At 35.7% G+C, this 26,699-nt stretch overlaps 1 protein-coding gene across 3 annotated transcripts in view; it reads left to right on the top strand.

The window, feature by feature from the left end:
- The first annotated feature begins 1,375 nt into the window (after positions 1-1,375).
- dscamb (Down syndrome cell adhesion molecule b) overlaps positions 1,376-26,699 on the top strand; it is a 142,374-nt gene continuing 117,050 nt past the window's right edge. For 2 of the 3 annotated variants that reach the window (XM_042739094.1, XM_042739095.1), the window contains exons 1-3: positions 1,376-2,073; positions 20,399-20,716; positions 21,477-21,623. In XM_042739094.1, the coding sequence (XP_042595028.1) occupies positions 2,031-2,073; positions 20,399-20,716; positions 21,477-21,623 (508 nt within the window). In that variant the 5' untranslated portion in view covers positions 1,376-2,030. The remainder of the gene's footprint in view (positions 2,074-20,398; positions 20,717-21,476; positions 21,624-26,699) is intronic. The other variant, XM_042739093.1, reaches the window with a different exon arrangement.

Below are 26,699 nucleotides of genomic sequence, written 5' to 3'. Positions count from 1 at the left end.
GTACTCATCTGTATAAATCTCCAGATTGAACAGATAATCTAATGTAAATATTTAATGCAAATAACAATGTATAACAATGTCCAGCAATCGCTTCAGTAGTATCTTAAAGAAAATTTCAATTTAGATAATCTCCAACATGCATATGACCATAAAAGACATTGCATGCAATCCCTTGTGGAAGCACTGAGAAAGCAACACATTCATACTTCTGTCCAATTGAATTGTGGCATTGTTGCAATAGTGTAGTAATGTTGCATAACACAATGATTTCAAAACAACAAAATGGGTTTTACACACATCAGAAGAACATGATTTCCAAACAGCAAAGTTTAGAAAATTGGTATCTCACGAGAACAAGAGATCCTCTTTGTCATGGAGATGTTGTTGTTACAGGTGTGCTGCTAATAGAAGAGAGGTGAGGTGTTTTAGGGCACATGTGTACCATACTTATATTGTTTTCCAACCAAGGTATTTTTTTTTTATCAGTCTGCTATAGATAACAATTGTACCAATGCACAGGTCTACAGGTCAAACCAAAAAAAATTGTGTTTTATTAATTAAAAAAAAGAAATTCTCTTTGCCCTTGCACTTTCTGTTCGAAATTATGCTGTGACATTTCCACAGTTAGAAAGAGTTTAATCTTTCAGACATCATTAGAAAGGGAGTAATGTCATGATTTTTTTTTTTTTCTGTTGAACTGAGGTAAGTTGTATTTCCAAGACATTATGAACATATTCATACTTGTCAAACACGTCAGTTCTATTCCTTTAATTGTTAAACGAAAAGAGTAGTCGGTTTAAAAAAAGGTGAGAATACTGACTATATATAACGTCATATGAGCATATAACTAATATATGGAGCAACGACCAGCAGAGACGAGTTTCTTCACGTAGACTAAACCAAGAAAGCAATATTTGTGGTACATAGACCGCATTTTATTGGACAGAACTTTGTATACTCCTCTGAATAAAAAGGCAAGTTATAAATATTTTCCAGAAGAGAAAGTCAGAACATTCTAAATGTGTACGTCTGATAAAAGTTTATTCAGTGGACTCGGAATGCTCCCCTAACCTAATACACACGGACTTCAACGCGAAAAAAAGTACACTTTGGTTAAGAAGTTTCATTTGAACTAACCTAAAAATGCTTGTAGAAGGTCTTTGACATACTGCTAACAAAGATTCTCGAGAGAAGACATCGCGCTGGACACCCACCTAACCTTAATCTTTCATACTAAGTGCGCACCTGAAATAGGTGTGTCCTCATCCTTCAGCCTTCAGAGGAGTGTCTCGGCTCCTTTAAGGCAGTGAGCAGCTAGCCGGGCTGTGGAGGCAGGGGAGAGAGAGAGGGTTATTCTCTAATGCTCAGAGGCAGAGAGGGTTAGCAGCACACGAACCAATGCGATTAAAGCGCCACGCAGGAGGAAGATGCGCCTGCTTGCAGCCTGCTGGACGGCGAGAGGTGCTCAAGAAGATGGTCTGACTCTGGGATCTCACCTTTGTTCCTGCCGCTTCAGCTTCTCCGGACTTTCTTTCCATTCCCATTTCTGATTAAACATCTATGATTTACTCTCCCCTGTTTAGTTCCCTTTCTTCCCTTTTTTTCAAAAATACTTGTTTGCCCTTGGTTTAAATGACACACTTGAACGGCACCGTTGCTTTTGCTTTGAAAGTTTTCTTTCTCCTCCCCATCGCCACCTGCTCTGTTGAAAGACGCTCCTGAATCAGCATCGCACCTGCATCCAGCATCCCCTCCTGAAGCACAGCAGCATCCGGAGAGCATCCGAGCTTTAACCAAGACAATCACACTAGAACACCCGCACATCCTTCATGCGCAACGACCGGGCGCAAAAGCGCACACATAACACGCACGGTGGAGATCCATTCAAGCCGCTGGCACGGGAAATCTGGACTGGCTTATGTTTTAACCTTACCGTTGGCATTCTGAGTGGGGGATCAGGAAAAAGCAGTGGACAAAGTGTGCGGAGTGAAAAGAGGAAAATCTAGCTTGGGGATTGAACGCAGCGGGGCATGTGGATATTGGCATTCATCTTTCTCCAGAGCATCCTGAATGGTAAGTCTTGATTTTTTTCTTCTCTCCTGTAATTTCAAACTTCATTTACTCTCATCAGGACATTCTAGAAAGGGTGTACTGTATGCAAATTCATTTCAGGGTTTTGAATGGTGTCACGGGTGGTCACCTAGGCTGGGAGGTTTTACCTCCTCTAATCGTTTATAAAAATAAATAAATAAATAAATAAATAAACACCTTATTAGTCACATTATGGCCATATATGAGCACTGCGTACTGCAAAAGCTCCCTATAATGATTACAGTGTGCACACACGGGGGCCTCCGGCAGGTATTGCACATGTTTCTTGTCGGTTGTTTTACGCATGGGGAGATGTTAATGAATGTGACCTCCTGTTTATCACACTGAGTGTTGTAGAAGCTACTCATCCATGCGCTTTTCGTTTTCAATAATGTTGCACATCCTATTTTAAAGGTCTTCTTTATTTATTTCCTTTTTATCCACAATGACTGACGTATTTAATATTGGTTATGTGTGCTGCGCCCTCCCCCATCCGTATAACTGTTTGAAATCAACTTAGTTTAATTTAATTAAGGACGGCAAGAATTTGTTTCATTGATAAAGGCTTTATTTTTTTAGGTGGTTTTAAATAAACTGAGGCATTGTATTTAATTGGTTTATTAAATAAGCACAATCATTTGATGGCAGATAATTAACGCTGTGGATATTTACACATTTAACATGGGCACGTCAAATGGAGTTATTACATCCTGTTTTTTTTTGTTTGTTTGTTTTTTTGTACATATCCCTGTTGTGCACTTGAGCTTCACAGTGGGTGGATAGCAGTGGAAAAAAAAATAGCCAGTTGCTTGATTTAATTTAATCATTTTCATATGATAAAACATGAATCGTACAGCTGTATTTACAAAACCTATCATATTGTTAGTTACTCTATTTTTTTTAGATTATTTGTTTGTTTTAAATAGCTTGCTGGCCTTCAAAATTGTATATCTAATGTGAGACTTTTTAATATGAAGTATATAAAAATGAAACAGTAATGTAAAAATCCTTAAGAAAAAATAAAAAAGATTCATAAGAAAAATGCAGGGCAGTAGCTGAAAAATACTACACAACGCCTTAATAGCTGTGTGTATGTGTGTGTACTTAAGGGACTGCGCCTGCGTGGAGGCATATGTGTGCAGCGAGAAATTTAAAGCCGTCTTTATATATATATTTTTTAAGGCCAGTTATGCCTTAAGCATGATTTTCCTATTTTTCTTACCTGGTTTTAATTCTGCACCTTCGCACCAGTATAAAAAGGTGTGATTCGGCTAAACTGGAGAGATGGTCAGTAGGTGCAAACATGGAAGGGTGTGTACGTAAGGAGGGAGCCATGGAGGGAAAAACAGAATGAAGCGAGACGGGAAAATAGACTTATCTCTTCGAAAAATTGCAGATAGACAGACATCGTCGAAGGGAAGGTTACTACATGATGCAAAGAAAGGAACAGAGACCCATGCTTTGAAAAAAAAAAAAAAAATGAGGATTTGATGTAAAATGGCTATTGGGCAAACGCTGGCACGAGTCCTCAATGTGAAGCTTTGAATGGCAGTCATTTTGAAGCAGTGAGGATGTTACGAAAGCTCACCCTCAGAAAACAACAGAAATAATCCTCCTCTTCAGAGGAGGGAGATAAATACACCCCTACTCTTGCTGTTTGAGCTCCAAATGCGAATCTCTCCGAGGCATTTCTCACTTCGGGCAAATATGAAATAAAAAATATTGAGATGTATTTTGTAATAACTTTGAATTGAGATTGCGCCACCCTGCCTCAGCTGAAACTCATAAAAGAGCAGTAAGAACTCATCAGTCACCATCGCAGACAGTGAAATGAGACGCTCACTAGCTTTCCTGCTCTTGCTGGATGTGCTTTGGCTTTTTTTTTTTTTTTTTTTTTTTTTTTTTTTTTGCCGTTCATGTATTCTTATAAAATCAGCACTTATCTGATGAGTGTGCAGTCTTTAAAAATGTAATTCTTCATTTTAAATTAGATGTTGACATCTTAATATGTTAATTTATTCATTGTGGAAAAGCTACAAATATAACTGTCTAAGTAAGATTGGTTCTGTGTCCTTTTGTATGATCTAAGAATAAACAACCTTCCCCTTATAAGTGGCCACTTTCTCATCTCAGAAAGCAACTGTATTCTAGAAAATTCGAGCCTTTAGTCTGGAAGGTTTATTACATGCAGCTTGGCCTGTCACTATGGAAACGTCTATTATTAGAGCCATAGTCGCGTATCAAATAAGGCCGTTGTGTGAATGTGACCCCTGATGTACAATAAAAGGGCACAGATTGAAAAGGAGTCTTATAGGTCTGCTTAGCATTTATCTATTGTTATTTTATTAAAGATCAATGTTTTTAAGAATTGATACATAAAAAATTTGATTAAAAAAAAATCCTGTTGTCAATAATTTATGATTTAAAAAATATATATATTTCTTACTTTTTAAGAGATGGTGCTTTCTGTCATATGTGCAGCATTGTCTAACAGATATTGTTTTTTCTGTAATAAATAAAATGATACTCTACAACTGCTGCATGTGCAAGACAGCCATGTTGTGCAAAGAAATGCAATCGCTGTAACTATAGCTAATGACAGAATATCAGCAGGAATGGAAATGTTCAGCACCTTGATTTACAGCAAAACAGATCCGAGTATAAATGAAGACAGTGAATACAAAAGCTGTTTGGGATGAGGAATGTAACCACCTCAGATCTGTTACTCGAAAATTATAATCCATCACTTGTTGTCCACAAAAACACATGCAGGCATGACAGATTATAATCTCAGACATCTAAATCCTGTATTAAAACCTGCTGGTGTTATCAGGGATTATACAGTCCTGACGGTAACTGTTATACTAACAGAATTATACAAACTAATCAGAATAATGACTTCATTTCATGTTAAACTGGGATTTCTTCAAGAGTCTAAGGAGAAATGTGAGGAATGATTTGAGTAAAGTTGGCTGTGTGGAATTGTGTGTTTGGAGGGAGTTAATCTATTGGGGGCAATTAAGGCAGTTTGCTGATTAGAGGCCCATCTGTTCAAGTTCGTTAGACAGTCCTGTAAGACCTGTGCCCTGCAATCCTCTGTTACCTATTTAAAGTTAACCCCTCCTCAAATGCACACAGGATCATTTTTTTTTCTCTCATTTTGTTCAGTTGTTTACTAATGCAATTTCCTGCATTAGATGCTTCAGCTTCTGTGGTTAAACAGGATATTTTCATCAAGACGAGACTTTGAATGAGTCAAACCACCCACTGACTTTAATGCTAGCCACTGATTTCAACGGTTGTCTTTGAGTAATATTAGATTACACAGTTTTGATGTGTTTACTTAAGGGCTGTAGACAGTTTTTAACACTTTAGGATGAATGAAGGATTGCAATTTGAAGTGTTGTTGATGTCAATACAACTCCACCACTGAATGCAACAGGACGATTTTATTTCAATGAGCTGTATTTCTAAAATTGACAAAATTTGTTGACTGAGAAATCCTTTGCTGTAGTCTGTTCTTTAAAGGACAAACATGTTTAGAGGTCATTTTGAGCACAACATGGAGAAATAATAGTCCTGTCACATTATGATATCAGTTTTATTCATTAGGCATGAACTGTTGTTTAATTTACTATAAATTAATTTCGTAATTAATTATTTTTATTATTCGAATAATATGTTGTTATTTTTATTCATGCTGCTGTAGATGAATTTATATAGCTAAAACTATATTTCGATTCTAATAAATGCAAATTTAAGGGAACCATCAACGTTTATTATTATAATTATTATTTAAATTATTTAGTACATTTTACAGGTAGCTGCAAAATGCACGTTTCTCCCCTATAAAGGTCTAGAGAAAGTCTGTCACTAAAGTATTTTTTCTTGTTTTTACAGTGAAAACAACATTGATTTCTTTGGAAATTATTAATTGCATTTTTAATAGTTATCTAATTTCAGTCTACATTTTATGTTTTTATCAACACCTATTTTAGCCTACACTCTCAAAACATTCTTAAAATCATAAATTATTGTTATTATTTAACAAATGCAATATATAAAACATACAATTATAAGGGTTATATCGCATAAGATTGTATTTAAAATACAAAATATAGCTGATTCATTTTTCTAATGGACAAGGATTATGTAATAATGATGATGATGATGATGATAATAATAATAATAATAATAATAATAATAATAATAAAATCCTCCTTTTTAAGGCTTAATCCTTCCAAGATTTGTAAATTACATCTGCCTAATATCCATCAACCAAATGATCGCTCTGTCATCAATGCCATCTGTAAAATAACATCATATGACTTTTATCTCCAGTATACATCTCTCTATTCATCTGCTTTCTCTGCACCCCTGTCTTGTTATTTTTAAAATAAGACCCAGAGAGATGTATGTACAGTAGGCTGAGGTATCTCTGACCTAGGTGGGAGAAAGTGACAGGGTGACAAATGACCAGAGCTTGCTTTCTCAACATTGTGATATATTTTTAAACATGGCATAGACTGTAAGATATGACCAAGTTGGCTGTTGGTATTTTTAGCTGCCCCCTTTCAGAGCACTGTCACTTTTGCCAGATGTCTGCTATTCGTTGAATGTACTATGTATGTGTGCTCATGTGCATTTGATATAGGATGTGTATATGCATCTAACCCAGCCTAACCCATGTTCTTATTCATTCCAACATTATTTATGTTGGATTCTCTTTAGAGGATGAAAATATGCCTGTAGTATCTTCATCACTGCACTGCAAAAATGCTAGCAACCATATCATAATTAGCAAGACAAGACCAGGCCTTGATATGATTTCCACTTGTCCTTCTCTAAGACTGTACCTTTGTAACAATAGTTTCTGACAAAAATAGTTACTACAGTTATAAGAAATTATATGGGATCTCTTTGAAACAGTGTCAGAAGCTTTTTAATCATTTTAATTCATTTATTTGATAACAGTTTTCTGGTAAGTACGTTACCATTCATTTTCTGCATATTGTTATTACACCTTTTTATGTCACATAATTATTTTTTTCTTAGCTTGCACAATGGATAGACATTATTTATTGTTTTTTTTTTTAAATAATTAAATGCACCTTTCAAAATGATTTCCTTGTTAAATCACTGCATTTAAAACACATTACTGTCCTTCAGTTCGTAACAGCTGTCTCAGCTCCAGAAAGCATGAAGATGTTGCTTTTTGATGTGTGTTTTAGCAGTTAAATGTCTCATTAGAGCGGCAGTTGCCTGAGGTTTATTATGTGTTGCTCTCTCCCCTCTATCAGCTGTTCCCCACAAGTGATTATGCTAATTGCTGTTTGATCAGATGATTAAATTATAATTCGATTAATCCAGGGTACTAAATGCTCTGAATATATTTGTGTCTGCTCGGTTGGCTGGCTGGCTGGTTTGTGTGGAGCAGCGGTCTCCTGTAACCTTGCTAGCACACATGAAGGAAAAAAAATCAAATCAAGTAAATAAATAAATAAACAGAAACGTGACAACCTGAAATGGGAAGAGAAACACTCTGCAGAGAAGAGGGCTGGGGAGGGGTGCACTGTGTCCTTCCTTTCAGAAAACACTACAGTGCTGTAGCCTTTGTTCATTATTATTATTTTTACTATTATTATTATTATTTGAATGATATATGTATAATAACACACACACTTTTATTAATATTATTATTTTATGTACACACACTGTGTGTGTGTAATAATAACAATGTATATGATGATTATAATAGGATTGTAATAAACTAATAATTAAATTGTATCAATATAACTATTTTTGTACTGGATTTAATTTTAGGTTTAGTTTTTTTTTAAAAATTAAAATCTAATTGTTATTGGGCATTGCTGCATCATAGTAATGAGACTAATGTTCCTTTGCAGTACAGTAATTTATTTATTTAATGATTATGTAAATGTGTGGGAAATTGTGGTTAATTCTTAAAAAAACCCACTTTACAATAAATATAGTAAGCTATATTTAATGCATTAAGTAACATTAACTAACAATGAGCAATACATTTGTTACAGTATTGTTTAATCTTTGTTAACCTTCAAAAAAATACAACTGTTCATTGTCAATCTATGTTAGCTCAGGTCCATTAACTAACATTAATTGATACTTGATAATTTATTAACTTTTCATTTTAATAATGTATTAGTAAATGTTGGAATCATCAATCAACTAAAATTAATAAATGCTTTAGAAGTTTTTATTTATTTATTGTTAGTTTGTCAACTAATGTTAACAAATTGAACCTTGTTGTAAAGTTATTATTATAATTTCTTAATAATGAAAAGCCTAATACTAATAATAGTGATAAATTTAATGACTCAGTCTGAATTAATGCTATATAACATGGCTCTGATGAAATCAAAGCATTTAAACAAGATGGTTTATGTATTAAAGCCAATTTTCATCAGTGAAGTTATTAGTTGGACATTTACGTTGCAAAGCAAGCTGATGTTACAAGGTTAACATTTCCATTATGATCTCTTGCTGTGTATCAGCTCCCCTAGTCACTTTTAAGTCATTAATGGTTGCTGCAACATATTGACTGTATTCAGAATACCACACTATTACCAAACCTTTTCTGCTGTAGGTGGTATGTAAACAGAGTAATGGCATACTACATTTACTACAATGTGAAATATGCAACAGACCTTGCTGTATTGTACTGCATTTCACAATGCAATGTTCTTGGCTTGACCTTACAATTAAAGTGTGACAAATTAACTGTAAGTAATATTAACCATTTTTAAACTGAATTTTATTGACTAATTATTTGATTGGACAGACAAGTTTTCATTCTTACAGTAAAAGTCATTAAAAAATGTATTTTCTTAATTTTTATTTATGACATGATAACAGAACACTAAGAATATTAAACATGCAATTTATTAAGGCATATGAAAACAATGTAGCACAATACAGTTTGAAACATTTAGTGCTACATATTGCATTCTGTTTTTACATTGAATTTGAGTCAAACTGGATCTGGTGTAGAATCCAGGACCCGTCTTCAAAAAACATCAACATCTTTCCACTAAGAGATCTCCTAAATAGCAGTAAAAGTTCTTAGCTAAGAGTTTCCTCTTAAATCTATTCACAAAGCTGCTGAGACAAACGTTTACTAAGGAATAGAGAGAAGTAAGGGCAGGGTTGACCTCGTTGATATGGATGATGTCAGCATGCTTACTAACTATGCACACAGTGATTGGCTGATAGGGGAGGGGTCTTTGTCAGAGATTTATTCATAGAAATATTGTAGAGTGCAATATTATGTTGCCATATTCAAATAAAGATTTAAAAATAAAAATGTTGCCAGATTCAAATAAAGCTTTTATTTGTCAGACTCTTACATATGTGCTTCTCATGAACAATTAGCGGATATGCATATAAACAGCCTTTTAATTAACAGAGTAGAAGAACCATGGTTGATAGTAAGACATGTTAACATAAAAGAAAACCAAACTGGACTCAAGAACAGATGTTACTTCTTGCCTATAGTCTGGCGTAGCCAGACCTTCAGACTGACGGCTGAAGGTCTGGAATCCATGGCAGCTTTCACTGGCCAAGGCCTGACCATGAGGCCGTTTGACCAACATGTCAAACAACCAATCATAGTTCGTTTCGTTCATAGTCATGTTTCGGGGTGTGGAAATGTCGCCAAAATAACAGACCTGTGTGTAAAACTCTCGGACGTATTTTAAAGATTCTATGCAGCGAACTTAAAATATTTCACATACTTTTGAGAATCCATCATTTAGTTTATCCTGATAAGCGCTCGTTTTGTGAGGGGGTTTGGCGCCACAGCATCTTTGTTTCCAGGCGGAATGTTAAAGAACGTGAAACACGTCTCCCGAAAATCCTATATAATTAAACCAATCTAATGAAGACTTCGAAACTCCTGAAATGTTTTTACTTTTGTGTGCCATATGCATCAGACGTTTAGCCAACGGCCCGTGGGCGTGACGTCTGAGGCTGAGACTACTTCTTGCTGAAATCAAGGATATAATCAAATGAAAACTTGGAGTTGGGATAACCTCTGAAACCAAAGGCGATACATTTTTAAAAGCTCATTATGGAAAAATGTTTCTAAAATTGCTGGCAACAGCCATTTTAGGATAGTTTTGATTTGGTCTTAGTGATTTAGGAGTCCTCTTCACTACTCCTAACCTTTCACAGATTTAGGAGCTAGTTTTAGTGCTAAAACGCTTCAGAGCAAAAATTTAGGAGTCCTAAATTTAGGACTGACACGCCCATTATTTTGAAGATTTTCTCTTAAATCAGCAAGTTATGAGCTACATTAAGAAGTTTTTGTGAATATGGGCCCAGATATTTTCAATAAATATTTGTCACCAAATTAGCAGATGCTAATTTATTTACAAAGGTGTCATTAATCAATATATAGCATATTATTTAGAGAGATAATGACATATTATCTTACATTGGACCTCAGTAATGACCAGGTGTACTGAGATGTGGACTGTGATGTTTGGAATCGTTGTGCCACAAGTGCACACAGCTAACCGAGCTGGGCATTAGCCTTTGCAAGCTCAAATAGACGGATGTGTACAGATGCTATTGAAACAGACACCTGCACCATGAGAAAGACAACACAGAGGAAGTCTTTTACTGAACCCAGAACAGTTTTACGTGCCAAAGAGGGAAAAAAAAGCAACTATCCGTCAGATGCGCTGACCACAATGAGGGTTCTTGTTGAACCTCTTGCTGGCTCTAATGAAGGCAGGATGCTTGTTTGTAAAGATGCTCTACATCATTATGAACCGTCAAGGCAGGACGGCCTCTCTGGACACCGGTCTCATAGACTTTCCTTTGAGCCGTTAGATAGAGGCTTCTCTGTATGTTGACAGAGGAGTTTTTACTTTCCACTGAAGAGCTTTTGTATCCCCTAATTTTTATTCTCTCTGCCGCTGTCCAATAACAGACTCTTATTTAGGAAGCGCCAAGATTAGAAGTCAGATTTTATTGATTATACAGATTTTCATAAGACTTTACTTTCAGCAAACAGAGCTGAAAATCAAGCTAATCAGCTTACATTAACCAGACAGAGTACAACTACCATTTAAATAATTCAATTAATCATTGGTACAACAGAAAGTAATATAGTACTACTCATGATACCATGACAATACCATGTTTTTCTGACATACTTCAGCTTTTTGGACATATACCATTGTACCATGTACCATATACTGTCTATACGGTATACTACCATTATCACTATACATGGTCTTCGCCTCAGTAATTTTATTTAACTGTAATGGTTTGGCCATGAATTAGATTCAAATTACTACAGGATATTTATTTGTTTATTAAACTGTGTTTTGCATAGCCTTATGATACACAGTCTAATGACAGTTTGTGACTCTTTTACATTTTGTCAAATACAATCTCATTTATGCATTTTCATACGATCTGCTTATGACCCACTAAGAGTTAGGTTTAGGGGTGTAGGTTCATGCTCATTATTTATTATAAATAATATGTTTTTTGACTTTGGACAAAACTGCAACTTTATAAAATAATTATGTTTTCTAGTAAGACTGAGTTGGATTTATGACTAACAACAAAAGTCCTGGTAGTCATTGCAGATAACCATAGAATTCCCTACTTCTGACTGTGTTTTACCACAGATTACACCACAGTAATAGATTGTTGTTAAACAAATGAATTTAAATTATGACATGGCAGTGTTCACAAATAATTTTACAGAAAACACAGACATTTTTTTTACAGAAATTTGCTGAAATGTTTGTAGACGATGCATTGCAAGTTAGCACCTAATTGTTGCCTGTGTTGCTGCTAATCCCTGTTAAAGTCATGTTGCAATGGAAATAGCGACAAATCTTTATCGTAATTGTATTGTGACGTACAGTACATTCATGTCTAACTGTTTATCGGAAAAGAAAAAATAGGATGGGAACTTGGTTCCATGCATCGGTTGTTGATTTGTTTTTGAGATGTGTGTGCTGCACTCAAAAGTGGAGCCAGATGAGCTTGCAGAGGGAGAAGTCTGTAATTTTGATTAAAACACTGCATTAAAAACAAAAAGGAAACATTTACACACATGCATAAATTAATTGTTCTCAATAAGATCTATAACACGCATTTAGAAAACATGCCGACTTTAATGTAAACTACTCTTTAGACTGAATTTACAGCATTAGGGCTAATACACAGATTTATATCTACATTTAATGTATTCATTTAGCAGGCACTTTTATCCGCTGACTTATAAATGACAAATGCAACAAAAAGCAATTAATCCCAAGCAGGCAATAACATGAGAAGTACTAATGCAAATTTTCTCATAGAGAGAAAAAAGAAATTGTAAAAGCAGAGAAATAATTTTTCGACACGGTGAAGTGCCCATGGAAAAGATTAGATTTCAGCCATTTCCTGAATATTTTAGGAGATTTGGCAGTTCAGGGAGGGTTCAGAAGATCATTCCACCATCGAGGAACAATGCATGTGAATGTTTGGAAAAATTATTTGTCTTTCTGTAATGGTACCATAAAGTGCAGCTCACTGACTGACCACAGGCTCCTGGATGTAGAGTTGTAAGAGTTAGTGGAGGTAAGATGGCTGTTCTGTAAGCATCAATGTTTTGAACTTGATGCAAGCTGCAACCGATAGCCAGTGAAGAGAGGTGTAACGTTGGCTGACTTTGGCTCATTAGAGGTTTGATGGCCAATAGAACATTGCAATTGTCCAACTATAAATGACACTGGATTCCTGAACAAGAATGTATGCAGCATGCTCAATTAAGAAGGAAGGACCTGATTTTCTTGATGTTTTGCAGTGTGGTCTTTGAAGCTCAGCTGGTCACTAAAGATTATTTAATATGAGATGGAACCAACATCACGTTTCTGTGATGTATGTCTTCAAAGAGCTCTGATGATGACACACTGTTTGATCATTGTCTGAATTCACTAGAGACAATGATGACGTGTGTATTGTTTATTCAATTCCGCCAATGCTCCCAAATCTATATCTCACAACAGCATAAACATCTCATGTAATCTTGTAATGCTATTTAATGCTGTATTGTGTCATGAAAATACAGCTGATAAAAAATATAGAACCTGATTTATTGGGATTTAGGCTGAACTTTATTCTTGTATATACAGGTACAGTACATAAAGACAGTTGAATAAAAACTGTTGCTAAATAAAAACATCTATGGTTTTCTTTGCCAAATATCACATGTAATATATTATAAGGTTTGCAAACAGTTTGCATACAGAAAGTGTCCGGCTTCACGTCTCTGTTTTCAACTCCTCTCCCGAATACAAGCATTAAATCTCACTGATCAGTTAAATCTATCCAAACAAACACACTTTGAGACAAGTTGTAACATCTAAAGTGTTGAAATGTGGTCGTAGCTAACTGTTTTAGCGTCTTGATATACAGCGCTTATTAGAATGAATTCAAAGGTATTAAAGCGTTTGTGCTTGTCTTCTGTTCATGCACTAAGAATGGCTAGAAATGGATTGGGTGTGTATTGTAGTGTGTCGGTTAAATGAATTTGATAACTGTTAATTATGGAATTAAGTGATGCCAGCCAGTAGCCTTCAGCTGCAGCTCCAGAGATCCTACCTAACACTATCATTGATAAATATTATCTTGCTAAGTGACTTGCCTTAATAGATTTAGCTTTTTTTTTTTTTGAATATGGAAGTGCTTAGATTGAAATTGCCCGACTAACAGCCTTGTTCGTGCCATCAGTTGGGCAAATTCAGACATTAAAGTCAACAGCACTTTCGTTTTCCGATCTCAGCCTGCTGCCAAGTCGGCTCTTAACGAGCCGCTCACGTTCGTTTAAAACATGACAACGGGAATCAGAGGCACACCGCAGGGCCACACTCGGCGCGCTTTACCCTTCGCCGACATCAGAGAGCCGATCTGTCTGCACATATCACAGGCAAGCAGACGGCAGGCCTTTTCTCGTCTGTCATGTCCTGCTTAATATTCATGAAAGCAAATTGAGAGACAGTCATTTGGCAAGTGCTGCGAGTGTTAAAGCCTGTGGGGGTTGTAGGAGAGAAGTGCATACTCACAGTGGCAAAAATCCTGTCCCGCTCACCCCTACCTTGTCCTGGGTCCACGTTGCCCCTCCCCAGCCACTCCCTTCGGCACCTTTTCTCATACCATCTCCCCCTTGTGCCCCAAAAACCCAAAGAGCCCCAGGCGGTGTGCTGAGTGCAGCCTTAATTACCCTAGACCCCTGGACAGAGCCTGTCATTGTGAAGCAGATATCCCATGATCCTGCTCAGCACTGACAGGACACACAGACCTGGCAAAACCAGCAGCTCAACATTGGCTCAGACAGAAACTACAACTATCTATGAAGTTTTATACAGAGCATGCATGTGGAGCATTGATTGTAGACATGGAACTGGCTGTCTGAGGTACTGCAGTGTAAAAAAAAAAATTCTTATAATTGTCTTATAATTGACCTACTTTGTGTGTGATTAGTTGCATAAAAAAGCACTGACTACACCAAACTATGAGTCTTCACATTCACACAGGGTGAAAAGCTATTGTCTTGTAGGGTGCTCTGAGCCTACGATGTGACAAATTATGATTTTTGAATAGGTGATTGATGGCAACTAGTTAGTAAATAATCAAAATCACAAAACTTTCTTATTGGCAAGTTGGAATGGTACCCGACAGACATTGATTTGTTCGTTTATTTGTGGTGTTAGTGTTTGCCTCTTCAGCACTCATCGTATCTTTGTTCAGATCAAATGCATGAGTGGTGCCGAAAACGGTTTGGTATGACTGATTAGAGAGTTGAAGATGATAAATGCTGTTGTGTGTGATTGACTAGTCACCCTAAATTTGAGTCAGTGACTAGTGTTCTGCCTGTTGTGTTCTTTAAATGAATGTATAGTTGTTGTTTTTTTTTCTTTTCATCTTACGGATTTTTATGATTTAGTAATTTATATTTCATCTCAAGTTTGCCAGTAGCTTTTTAGGAACTACCACAAGACGCATGATTAATATCAAATTGTAATAGTTGGACTACAGTATAGAATAGCTCTTTGTTGTAGTTAGTTCTACTACAAGCTACTAAGAAGTAGCTAAATATGTTAGATCCATCAACAAGGCAATATCATTTCAGATATAATGTATCCAATAACAGTTTATAATTTAAACAGTTTTATGGCACAAAAACTACTATGGTCATCTAGGATCATTTAGGATGTACTGATTCACTAATGACTTTCTAATGCTACTGTACATATGGGAGAGAGAGAGAGAGAGAGCTGTTTATAAAGCATTTGTTCTGTGGAATGAATCAGACTTTTGAAAGCTATAGAGCAAGGGCTGCTTAGGACAAACCGATTCATTAGAACGAACCAGACTTTTCGAATGTTATGAGAGAGGTCCATTTAAACTGAAATATGAGGAACAGTTCATGAATTTTGCATTTTGGTGATGGGTGCAGATGGAGAATAGAACTGTATTCAATATTCTCCCCAATGTACTTATTCACTATTCCCTACATTATGCCACTAATATAGTCCACTTGAATGAGTAAATGAAAATGAATGAGCAAATTTGGACACTGAGTGTGTCTGAAGGACTGTTGTTTTTTTGGATAGTTTGTTCTTGATTTTTAATAATAAAATAAAAAATCTGACAGTGTGATTGCTACCTGGTGAGCTAAAACACGATGATGATTCTGATGTGGCCACCATCTATTCTATACAATGACTGCATGTTTTGTAACAAATACTGTGCTCTGATAATTGTGAAAAATATTATTGTTGTTGTTAGAAATATTTATGGCCGGTGATTTTACTCTATTCACCTTATCACAAAATTGTATACTATCCATAACCCTTTTTAGCTTAGTGATTTCTAAAAACTATTAGCATTACATTAATATTACTTTAAATTTAAATATTGCAAACCTAGAGGCTGTAGTAGAAGTGTCAAATTGTGAGTGTGGACATTTCCATTCACAAATTTTAGTAGATTTGACAACTTCAGTGAATTTGGATTTAAACAAGGAGTGGATATTCTCTTTGAGGCCTCTAGATTCTGACTGGCAGTCTTTGCCTCTGGCATAAATCTCACCTCCTGGTGCTCTCAAAGCCAGCAATCTTTAGCATGCTGTCAGTATGGCAAAAATAAATAAATAAATAAAAATGATCTTAGATTATTTGATTCACATTTCTACTTTGTCCCTGTACCAATATGCTTAAAAAGCACAAATCAAAATCTAAAACTGAGCTAATTTACCAAAACTGTAATTAAGAAAATCCTCCACCCCAATATTCTGATTGCTATAAATAAATACATAAATGTAGAATTTTAAATTAGCAACCTTACAAACTGCAACCTTACACTGTAGTTGTGTTTTGTGTTTGAATCAATCAGTGGTTTAGTTGAGTGAATAATTCAATGACTCACTCATAAAGAAAGTCAGTTGTTGGCAACCTCTGGCATAACAAGGTAATATTCAGCAATAGCTCATCTAAAATCATCACCACTACTGCACAAACTAATTGAAAGTATTTATTAGGGCTGTCAGTTTAACACACCAACTTAATTAGTTATGAAAAATAACGTGATTAAAATATTTTAATGCCATTAACGCATTGGCCCTGCCCCCAGACCTGTACGTCATCTTACATTTCATAAAATTGACTGTTGACCAATATGATGCAGGGCAACATAAATTCAGTTATGCCCTAAAATTCAAGATATTTGGGCAAAAATGCTCCTGTATGAGTTTCTATCTCATGTTTATATAACATGATAAGCAATATCACAGGAGAAGCGAGAGCAGTGTCACACGAGTGCTGTTTTTGTCCCAAATATCATGTGTGCAAATGTGGTTTTATTCAAAAGTTCAGTAAAGAAGTTAATACTGTGTTATATTTTCAACACAATATTGTATGTTTTTTTCTTCTCAGTTTTGCCAAGTAAAATACTACCTAAAAAGCCACATCAGTGATTGTTGTGCATCTCCGAGCAACACAACGGTGTTTAGTTTCTGAATGAATCCACGTTTTGAATGAATCTTGTGAATCAATGATTCAAAGACCCATTCATAAATAGAGCCATTTAGTGAATTCCTGAATGAATCAGCTGTTTGAACGAATCGAATGAAAGACTCATAAAGACATTTGTATGTTGAATCAAATAAAATATTTATTTTCAAAGCTATTATTTGTAATGTCTACTTAATACTTTCTAATTTAAGACAAAAATATATAATATAATAATCTTTTGATGCTTTATTATTTTATAGGACATAAATACTGAATTAAACATCAAATGATACTTTCAGATCTCTCTGCAAACCTTGTGAAATTAAATCAATATATTCAAGCATCTCAATTTGAGTATGTGTTTGTATACGCACATGTGCCCTGCTAATTATGTGGATAAAAACATTCATGAAAGTTGTGAGCATGTTTCTGAAATGCCCTACTAAAGTCACCTTGGCTTGGTGTTAGCCACTTTCCATCAGGTGCAGCCCACGCCTCAGGTGACACGACATTAAAGGCCTACAGGCAAAGCAAGCCCAGTGCATTAGAGTCAGCTGCCATCCCAATCATTCTCCCGGCCCAAAGAAAAGGAAGAGTACTGTAGATGTGTTTGATGTACAGACCTTCAGATGAGAGGAGCAGTTTAATATTGAATAGAGTGTGGTTTTTTTTCCAAAGCTGTACCCAAAGAGAGAAAAAACTCTGTTAATTATGAATGCACATAATACATTATTAAACAGTGTCACTTTTTCGTCTTTATGGTTCATTTCATGAAAAATTATGACAATTATGGATTTTTCCTCTGGATTGCTGAGTATTAAAGTACTATTTTCTTGTTCAAATGTGGGTCACTTTCAAGAATTATTTGATGTGACTTCTGCTTTTGGACCAAATTTTTTCTGCCTAATTTGTAAAGAAAAATAAACCCCAAACCATTAAGAGCAAACACATAGCAAACACATCCATCAAACATGAGATGTCATGAATTAAAATAATTTTTAATTAGTTTTGAACTAAATAGAGCATTTTAATATAATATCCTTAATGGGGATATGGTGTTTATTTGGGTCAATGACTTATAAGAGAATTAAAAACAACAACAACAACAACAACAACAAAAACCTTATGGTCGAATAGAACAAATAGAACTGAAGTGATAAGAAGATAAGAGATATAAACAAAGAGCGGTGGTACGTGAAGACTGTAAGATGTGCCAGAGTGCAAGATGGTTAAATAGGCATTTTCGTTTTCCTGAAGCCACCAGGGTAACACTGGGTCTTGGGCCCGTCGTCGCCACTTGCAGCTGTTTGTTTTATTATTTATTATTTTTTAAATTTATTTATTAATATTAATTATTAATTAATTTATTATTAATAATTGTTTATTTTTTGTTGTTTTTATTTGTGTATTTATTTTTGCATATACAGTATCTGTTAGATGCACCACATGACTTTGATTTTACTGGTAGGTTTTGATTTGCTTGTTTATTTTAAATATTATTAAGCAGTAAGTACTTTGATTACTATGATTTTTTATTTATTTATTTATTTTTATTTTTTGTCTAAGAAATAATCATTTAATCAGACTTTTTCTCCAGAATTAAGTAGCTAAGAATAATAGACATGCTAAAAAAAAAGAGCATCATGACTTAACTGACAATCCTTCCTGCTGGTGTCCAAGTGGAAGAAACATGGTTTACTCTCGACAATCTGAATATCTTAATTAGGATTTATTCATTTGTAGTTGACACGCATGGAATTTTTATTTCTTTTACATCAGCAGGTCTTTATTTCTTTACGAGAAGCCACACTTACAGAACGCTCATCTATTAACCAACATAGCCTCATGAATTCATCAAGTGCCAGATGATTAGAGCAGAATGTGTTGAATCACTTGAGTTAGGTAGCATAAAGTCTTTATCAGTCCTCTTGTAATGAAGATCAACAAAGATTGCTTGGGTTTACAAAAGAGTGAGCGAGCAAATTCTTATTGCATAAAGGCCAGAATGTTTTCACACTCTTTAATATCGGAACAAACGCTCCGCCAAGCCTCTCGCTGGCAAAACAAGATATTTTAACAGATGGTTGCTTCAGCGTGCCACTTGATGAATGGTACCATATGCCTCAGATTGCCACAGTAAAGATTATCACCATTACGAGCGCTTGTTCGCGGGTTTCGTTTGTTTGCTTGTCTGTGTTTGCTCATCAAGCGTGCCAACAACTGGAGTGTTATATCTGAGCATGTGGGCGCACATGTGTTTATGAATGTGTTTATGAATACATGGCGTCTTCTGTGTGTACCTTCTGCTTTGTGAGTGAAACCCGCTGATCCTCAGAAAAGGTTGAAACTGCTGCAATTTGAAACCTTGTTAGAAATTTATGAAGTGCTAAAATGTTTCGTCCCAAGGGAAAACACTGCCAGCTGTCACTGGTGAGCCATTTACTGCCAAACAGAGATTGGTGCTCAGATAGGGCCTGTGGCACAGCATCGAAGAGATTTTCATCAAGGCACAAGAGAAATTTAGCAATTAGCTGGAAGTCATTCAACTTGAACTTTTCTTTGGTTGTGATTAGCTTCATGATGCAATGCAACATTTTCTCTTCTGTGTCTTAGTGCTGATCTTTAATACTCTCTCTATATTTATATATCGTCCCCTTGGAATTATAAGGTTCTATCTGACATTTTTGTCAAAATTGAGTTATTCACATATTCTTATTCTGTGTCAACGTATTTACATTATGTGATAGATTTTTTTTTAATGTTGTGTACATTATGGGACTTTTTTGTTTGAAAACCAATAAGGTTCTATCTACACAGTCGAATGGAACACAAAAACTTTGAAGCTCAATATCTCAAAACTACTCAGAATGCAGATAGAACCTTATAATTCCAAGGGGACGTTGTGTACTGTTAGCATTTGTGCTTGTGTGTGTGTGTGTGTGTGTGTGTGTGTGTGTATATATATATATATATATATATATATATATATATATATATATATATATATAATTCAAATAAAAAAACAATTATATATCAAAATAACTTCAAGTAATTTCAATGTAACTAGATCACGGTTTATTTTAACTTGACTTATAGTTATATCTCCATAGTAAGCTGTAACAGAAAATTATAACATCAAAAAATTACATTTCACTTTTACATCCAATATTAATTTGCCTCATTAATGCTTCTTTGTCCATATTAATGTATTCACTCACGCACTCTTTTTCTTGTCTTTTCCTTTCCAGTTTTCGGTGAAGATCTACGTTCCAGCTTATATTTTGTCAATGCATCTCTGCAAGAGGTAGTGTTCTCCAGCACCACAGGGGCACTGGTGCCGTGTCCTGCCGCGGCCGTGCCCCCCGCCACGCTGCGCTGGTACCTCGCCACTGGGGAGGAGATCTACGATGTCCCAGGCATCCGCCATGTGCACCCCAATGGCACGCTGCAGATCTATGGCTTCCTGCCATCCAGCTTTAGTAACCTAATCAATGACAATACATACTACTGCACAGCGGAAAACCCATCAGGAAAGATCAGGAGTCAAGATCTGCACATCAAGGCCGGTCAGTCAAGAATACACAAAAATGTCTCTTTTTTAAAATTATTATTATTAACATAATGATTAATTTAATTCTTGTACAGCAAGAATTAAAATCAAAAATTCCTGATATTACTATCCTTGTGGGGGTAGTGTATTTGGTCCCCATGATGTAGGGAATAACAGGTACACACACACACACACACACAACACACACACACACACACACATACAAAGAAAACAACGAAAATCAAGAACAAATCTAGATTTGAACATATAAACTAACCTTTGAGTTTTTCAAATTACCTACAGCTCAAAATTATATATTAAACATGCTCATAGTCATGCTCCTGTGATAGCTCTGAGATAGACAGATGAAAAACACTGAAATATTAATGATTTTTTTTGCTTAGGTCAGTCATGTGTGGAGAAGACAATGCTGGAATTTGGGTCATTTTTTGTGGGCCATTGTGTATTCTCTCTCTCTTTCTTTTGCTATCTCTTTTTGTACATTTCAGTCACCTGAAGCAAGTGGCAAGTCGTCTGATTTAAAAAAAATAAATAAATAAAGATGACATATAAATATAAATTTATTTTATTTTTTATATTGCACAGTAACTTATGTATTTACTAATATATTATACAGTATTAGTATATATATATAATCTATCTATCTATCTATCTATCTATCTATCTATCTATCTATCAGAATATGATTAGAGTATACATTCTTAGAAGTCACACTTTCAGTTAGTAATTTCAGTTCTCTTTTCTCTTGACCGCAGTATTCCGGGAGCCATACACAGTGCGGGTGGCTGATCAGAGAGTCATGCGAGGGAATACGGCGGTCTTCAAGTGCATTATCCCGGCCTCAGTAGAGGAGTACGTCAGTGTTGTATCATGGGAGAAAGACACAGTCTCACTTGTCTCAGGTAGGGCTGATCACTCACATTGCTTTTGATAAACTTGCAAGATTTATGAAAGCCTTCTTTTGCATTTTTTTTTTTTTTAAATTCCCCGGAACTGTCATTCACTTTCTAGCATTAAATTTGTGTCTTGCTGAAACAAAATGGGTCACTTGTCATGTTAATCTTGATCTGCCTCAGCTGTTTTGAAATAGTTGAGTGCTTTACATTATGTTATGTGTTTGTTAGTGATCGACTAGTATCCTCTGGCTGGATTTGTCAGGAATGGAAGAATTTAGGGAAAGTTCAAGTGTGGTTTGTGGTTATAGACATGCAAAAGCTACTGTAAAGTATATCGAGCACTGTACATTCACTAGTTATTTGAAGTCCATAGATTCAAAGAATCTGGATGTGACAGATGGTAAAAGTCTTGTACCAGAGCTTTTATTGAGCTTTGAAAAATCCATTATGTCACCAATCAGTGTACATCACCACTTATGACTAGCTGACGACATTTCCATGGTAACACTCTGGTAGTAATTGGCCAGTGTGGTTTTGTGAAATATGAAATACTATGTATGATATTCCTCATACCTTTATGAATGGTTCTGCAATTACATGGTCAGTGTCATTTATAAAGATGATACATTTTATCTGATGCAGTCACAGCACATGCCAATATCAACCCGTGTGCAAAATGTCAGAAGCATTAGACCAATCCAATGCTCTTCCCTTGCTAAATATTTAATGATGAAGGACCTCAGACGTGTGGCTGAAAGCTCTCTGGCATGTGAAGCTGAAGAATTGTTTACTCTTGCAGAGAAGTGGGCTTTGAGATTGTTGTGCTGGCATTAGCCTGCGCTTCATTCTTTTCTAAACCAACCAGATTTGCAAATAATTGGTGGTGGTGGTGTGGTCCGCATGAAGATTGGCTCTTTGGGGATTAGATTAGTTGTTCAAATACATGTTCCAAAATTACCACATGCATTTCATAAAATACTAACAACAAACAAATGTACAGTCGGCACACAATCAATTCAGCTGGAATCTCTGGGATACCGTTGTGTTGTCGTATCAAATGCAGGTTGTGAATTCAAAGGCATTTGCTTGAAGTGGCTGGTAACCAGTAGTTATTTAGACATTGTTTTAGGCTATAACTGTAGGTAAAGATTTTTTTTTTAATCTTGCCAATAATAATTTAATGCCATTAAAGATAGATTTGGGATATGTAAAGATTACTCTTTGGTCTGAATTTGACCTTCTGCCTCCACGTCCCAAAAGGCCTCCTAAAAACTAAATGCCGGTCATGTTTTAAGAAGAAGCAGTCCTTCACATTGCATTGCAGACTATTAGAGGTCTGCCATTTTATTTATTTTTTTAATCTAAAAAGCTAACTTTTTGAAATCCAATTAATTCTTGGTGGGTACAAACAATTCCAACATATCCAACATTTTTTTTTCACATGGAAATCATAATATGGAAGAAAAATAGGCTGTGGAAATTTATCGCATTTTCACTGATGAACACAGTGCTATCAAGGCATATTACTGGTCACCCCATTGCTCCAAAACTGCAGTGTGAGGCATTTTGCTTACTTGTCCTGGCAGCTTTTTTATACTAAATCCCAGATGTAACTGGATGTGTTTCTTCAAATGTGGACACAGATTTTGCACTTAAAAATAAAAAAATTTTTAAAAAGTTTTTTTGAAAAAAAAAATGTTGCAAAATTGTTGGCTGTTTTTCATCTATTTAAATTAGTTTCAAAATGTGACTCATTTTTATGATGCATTTTCATATTTTAATGTTGAAAATCTGGTCTAGGACAAAGATAAAAGTGTAAAATCAATTGCCAAATGCATTCAAATTAACAATGAATTTTAAAGAAACAGAATGAATCATAGTTTTGCAAATTTTGCTTTCCGAATCCCTTAGTAGTCATTTTCCCATTTGAAATTGTAAATCAGGATTGCCATGTAAAATACTGTACATCAGAGCAGAACGATTGTGCTGTTAGCATGAAGCATTCGATCTCTTTTCCCTTGTCTGCTTAGCATAAATCAGTGTTCAGAGTGGACGCGCGAGCTATTCCCGTCCTATAATTCCGGCTAACGCTGGAGATTGTCCCGCAAATCACAGAGAAGATGAAATGCATGATTACAGAGTGGGACTTGTCTTAATTAATGAACTGTGATTGAAAATATAATTACAATATGAATTACCTCTCAAAATAAAGACTGCTCCCTAGTCATTTGAAGCGAGGGCCTGTTTTAAATGTGAATGAACGGGGCCTAATGATACTCTAACTTACCATTAACCTGTCATGCATTTTAAAACGGACCTTTCTGTGTGCGCTTTCAAATTCATGGCTATGGATCCGTCCCCTCCCAGCTTTTGATAAACAATTGACAGCTGTAATAAAGAGATGAAAGGCTGTGCAGGTGAAAGGGCCCATGTGTGTGCGTTTGTGAGTGTATCTTCCTCTTTGAGTGTCCAGAGCTGGGAACAGATCCTAATGCACCTTGTAGGCTGTTTTTATATGTATTTCAGGGATTTGACTACTGAATATTGATGGTGGCTGTATTTCTTTTGTCATCTTGTCTGCATGCAGACCTTTTATCCATTAGTTCACCCATTTGATCTTGCTTTAGTGACTGAAGGGATGCAATCATCCACTTGGATGAAACATAAAGCTGAAGTCAACATCAAAATTAAAATGAAGCCTATTTACTTTCATTATACACATTCCGTTTTACCATGAAAAATTAAATAAAAAAAAATACAAAATGGAAAGGTGCGGTCATAAAAAGTGTTGCAGTAATAGTGTGCCTTAACCCTCAAGCATCATTTGTATAGCAGCCCTTAATTTGTCATTCGTGGACAAATTTGGACACTAAGGTCCCAGTTGTGATTTTTTTTTTTAGCACTTTCTTCGTTAAAATAAAATCTGCCTTCTACATTTTCATCAGTAAATCTTGCAGTAGGACTTTGATCTGACTTTGAAGTGTGTGTGTGTGTGTGTGTGTGTGTGTGTGTGTGTGTGTGTGCGGGCGGGCGTGCGCGGGTGCACAGTGGCTGAAAAAAAAAATCAGTCATTGGCTCATTCAGTTCTTTGGTTTTGTATGCGCGTGACAGTTTTTATTAAACAAAATTAAACATAAAAAAACTTGCTGCGTTAAAGGCTCATTCAATGCTTTGTATATGGGTTTGTGTGTTTGTGTGTGTGTTGGCGTGTGTGTGTGAGTGCGAGTGTTTGCCACATTAAGAATGTTGTATAGGCTCACCGCTTCATTTATGTGTATGTATGATCTGCATTGTGTTGGATTTACTGATTTTTATTGGACAAAAAAAAAAAATGCTTTGTATTGTAGCATTTCCCATCCATTTCTATGGGCACGAATGACAAATTAAGGAGGATTTTTTCAACCACTTAACTTTGTTGAATCAAGTCCTTTATTTTTTGTGTGTGTTCAGGTGGGCTCAGATTAAGGGCAAAGATCAAAAAAAAAAAAAAAAAAAAAAAAAACAATTTGCCCAAATTTGTCCCGAATGACGATTGAGGGTTAAAGGGTTAGTTTACCCAAAAATGAAAATTCTGTTAATAATTACTCACCCTCATGTCCTTCGTTCAGGTTTGGAACACAAATTAAGATATTTCTGATGAAATCCGAGAGCTTTCTGATGATCAAGGCACAGAAATATAGTAACGACATCGTTAAAATGGTCCATGTGACATCAGTGGTTTCAACCATAATTTTACGAAGCTTTTAAGAATAAATTTTTGAGCACGAAAGAAAACAAAAAATAACGACTTATTCAATGATTTATTTTTCTTCACGATTGTGCTGTTTAGCATGAGCATTCGATCTCTTTTCCCTTGTCTGCTTAGCATAAATCATGTTCAGAGTGGACGCGCGAGCTATTCCCGTCCTATAATTCCGGCTAACGCTGGAGATTGTCCCGCAAATCACAGAGAAGATGAAATGCATGATTACAGAGTGGGACTTGTCTTAATTAATGAACTGTGATTGAAAATATAATTACAATATGAATTACCCCTCTCAAAATAAATTCTGCTCCCTAGTCATTTGAAGCGAGGGCCTGTTTTTAAATGTGAATGAACGGGGCCTAATGATACTCTAACTTACCATTAACCTGTCATGCATTTTAAAACGGACCTTTCTGTGTGCGCTTTCAAATTCATGGCTATGGATCCGTCCCCTCCCAGCTTTGATAAACAATTGACAGGCTGTAATAAAGAGATGAAAGGCTGTGCAGGTGAAAGGGCCCATGTGTGTGCGTTTGTGAGTGTATCTTCCCTCTTTGAGTGTCCAGAGCTGGGAACAGGTCCTAATGCCCTTGTAGGCTGTTTTTATATGTATTTCAGGGATTTGACTACTGAATATTGATGGTGGCTGTATTTCTTTTGTCATCTTGTCTGCATGCAGACCTTTTATCCATTAGTTCACCCATTTGATCTTGCTTTAGTGACTGAGGGATGCAATCATCCACTTGGATGAAAACATAAAGCTGAAGTCAACATCAAAATTAAAATGAAGCCTATTTACTTTCATTATACACATTCCGTTTTACCATGAAAAAATAAAAAAAAATACAAAATGGAAAGGTGCGGTCATAAAAAGTGTTGCAGTAATAGTGTGCCTTAACCCTCAAGCATCATTTGTATAGCAGCCCTTAATTTGTCATTCGTGGACAAATTTTGACACTAAGGTCCCAGTTGTGATTTTTTTTTTTTAGCACTTTTCTTCGTTTAAAATAAAATCTGCCTTCTACATTTTCATCAATAAATCTTGCAGTAGGACTTTGATCTGACTTTGAAGTGTGTGTGTGTGTGTGTGTGTGTGTGTGTGTGTGTGTGTGTGTGTGCGGGCGTGCGCGGGTGCACAGTGGCTGAAAAAAAAAATCAGTCATTGGCTCATTCAGTTCTTTGGTTTTGTATGCGCGTGACAGTTTTTATTAACAAAATTAAACATAAAAAAACTTGCTGCGTTAAAGGCTCATTCAATGCTTTGTATATGGGTTTGTGTGTTTGTGTGTGTGTTGGCGTGTGTGTGTGAGTGCGAGTGTTTGCCACATTAAGAATGT

The sequence above is a fragment of the Cyprinus carpio genome, chromosome B15 (genome assembly GCF_018340385.1).
Source record: "Cyprinus carpio isolate SPL01 chromosome B15, ASM1834038v1, whole genome shotgun sequence".
NCBI classification, from domain to species: Eukaryota; Metazoa; Chordata; class Actinopteri; order Cypriniformes; family Cyprinidae; genus Cyprinus; species Cyprinus carpio.
This window is presented reverse-complemented; position numbering and strand designations above follow the sequence as displayed.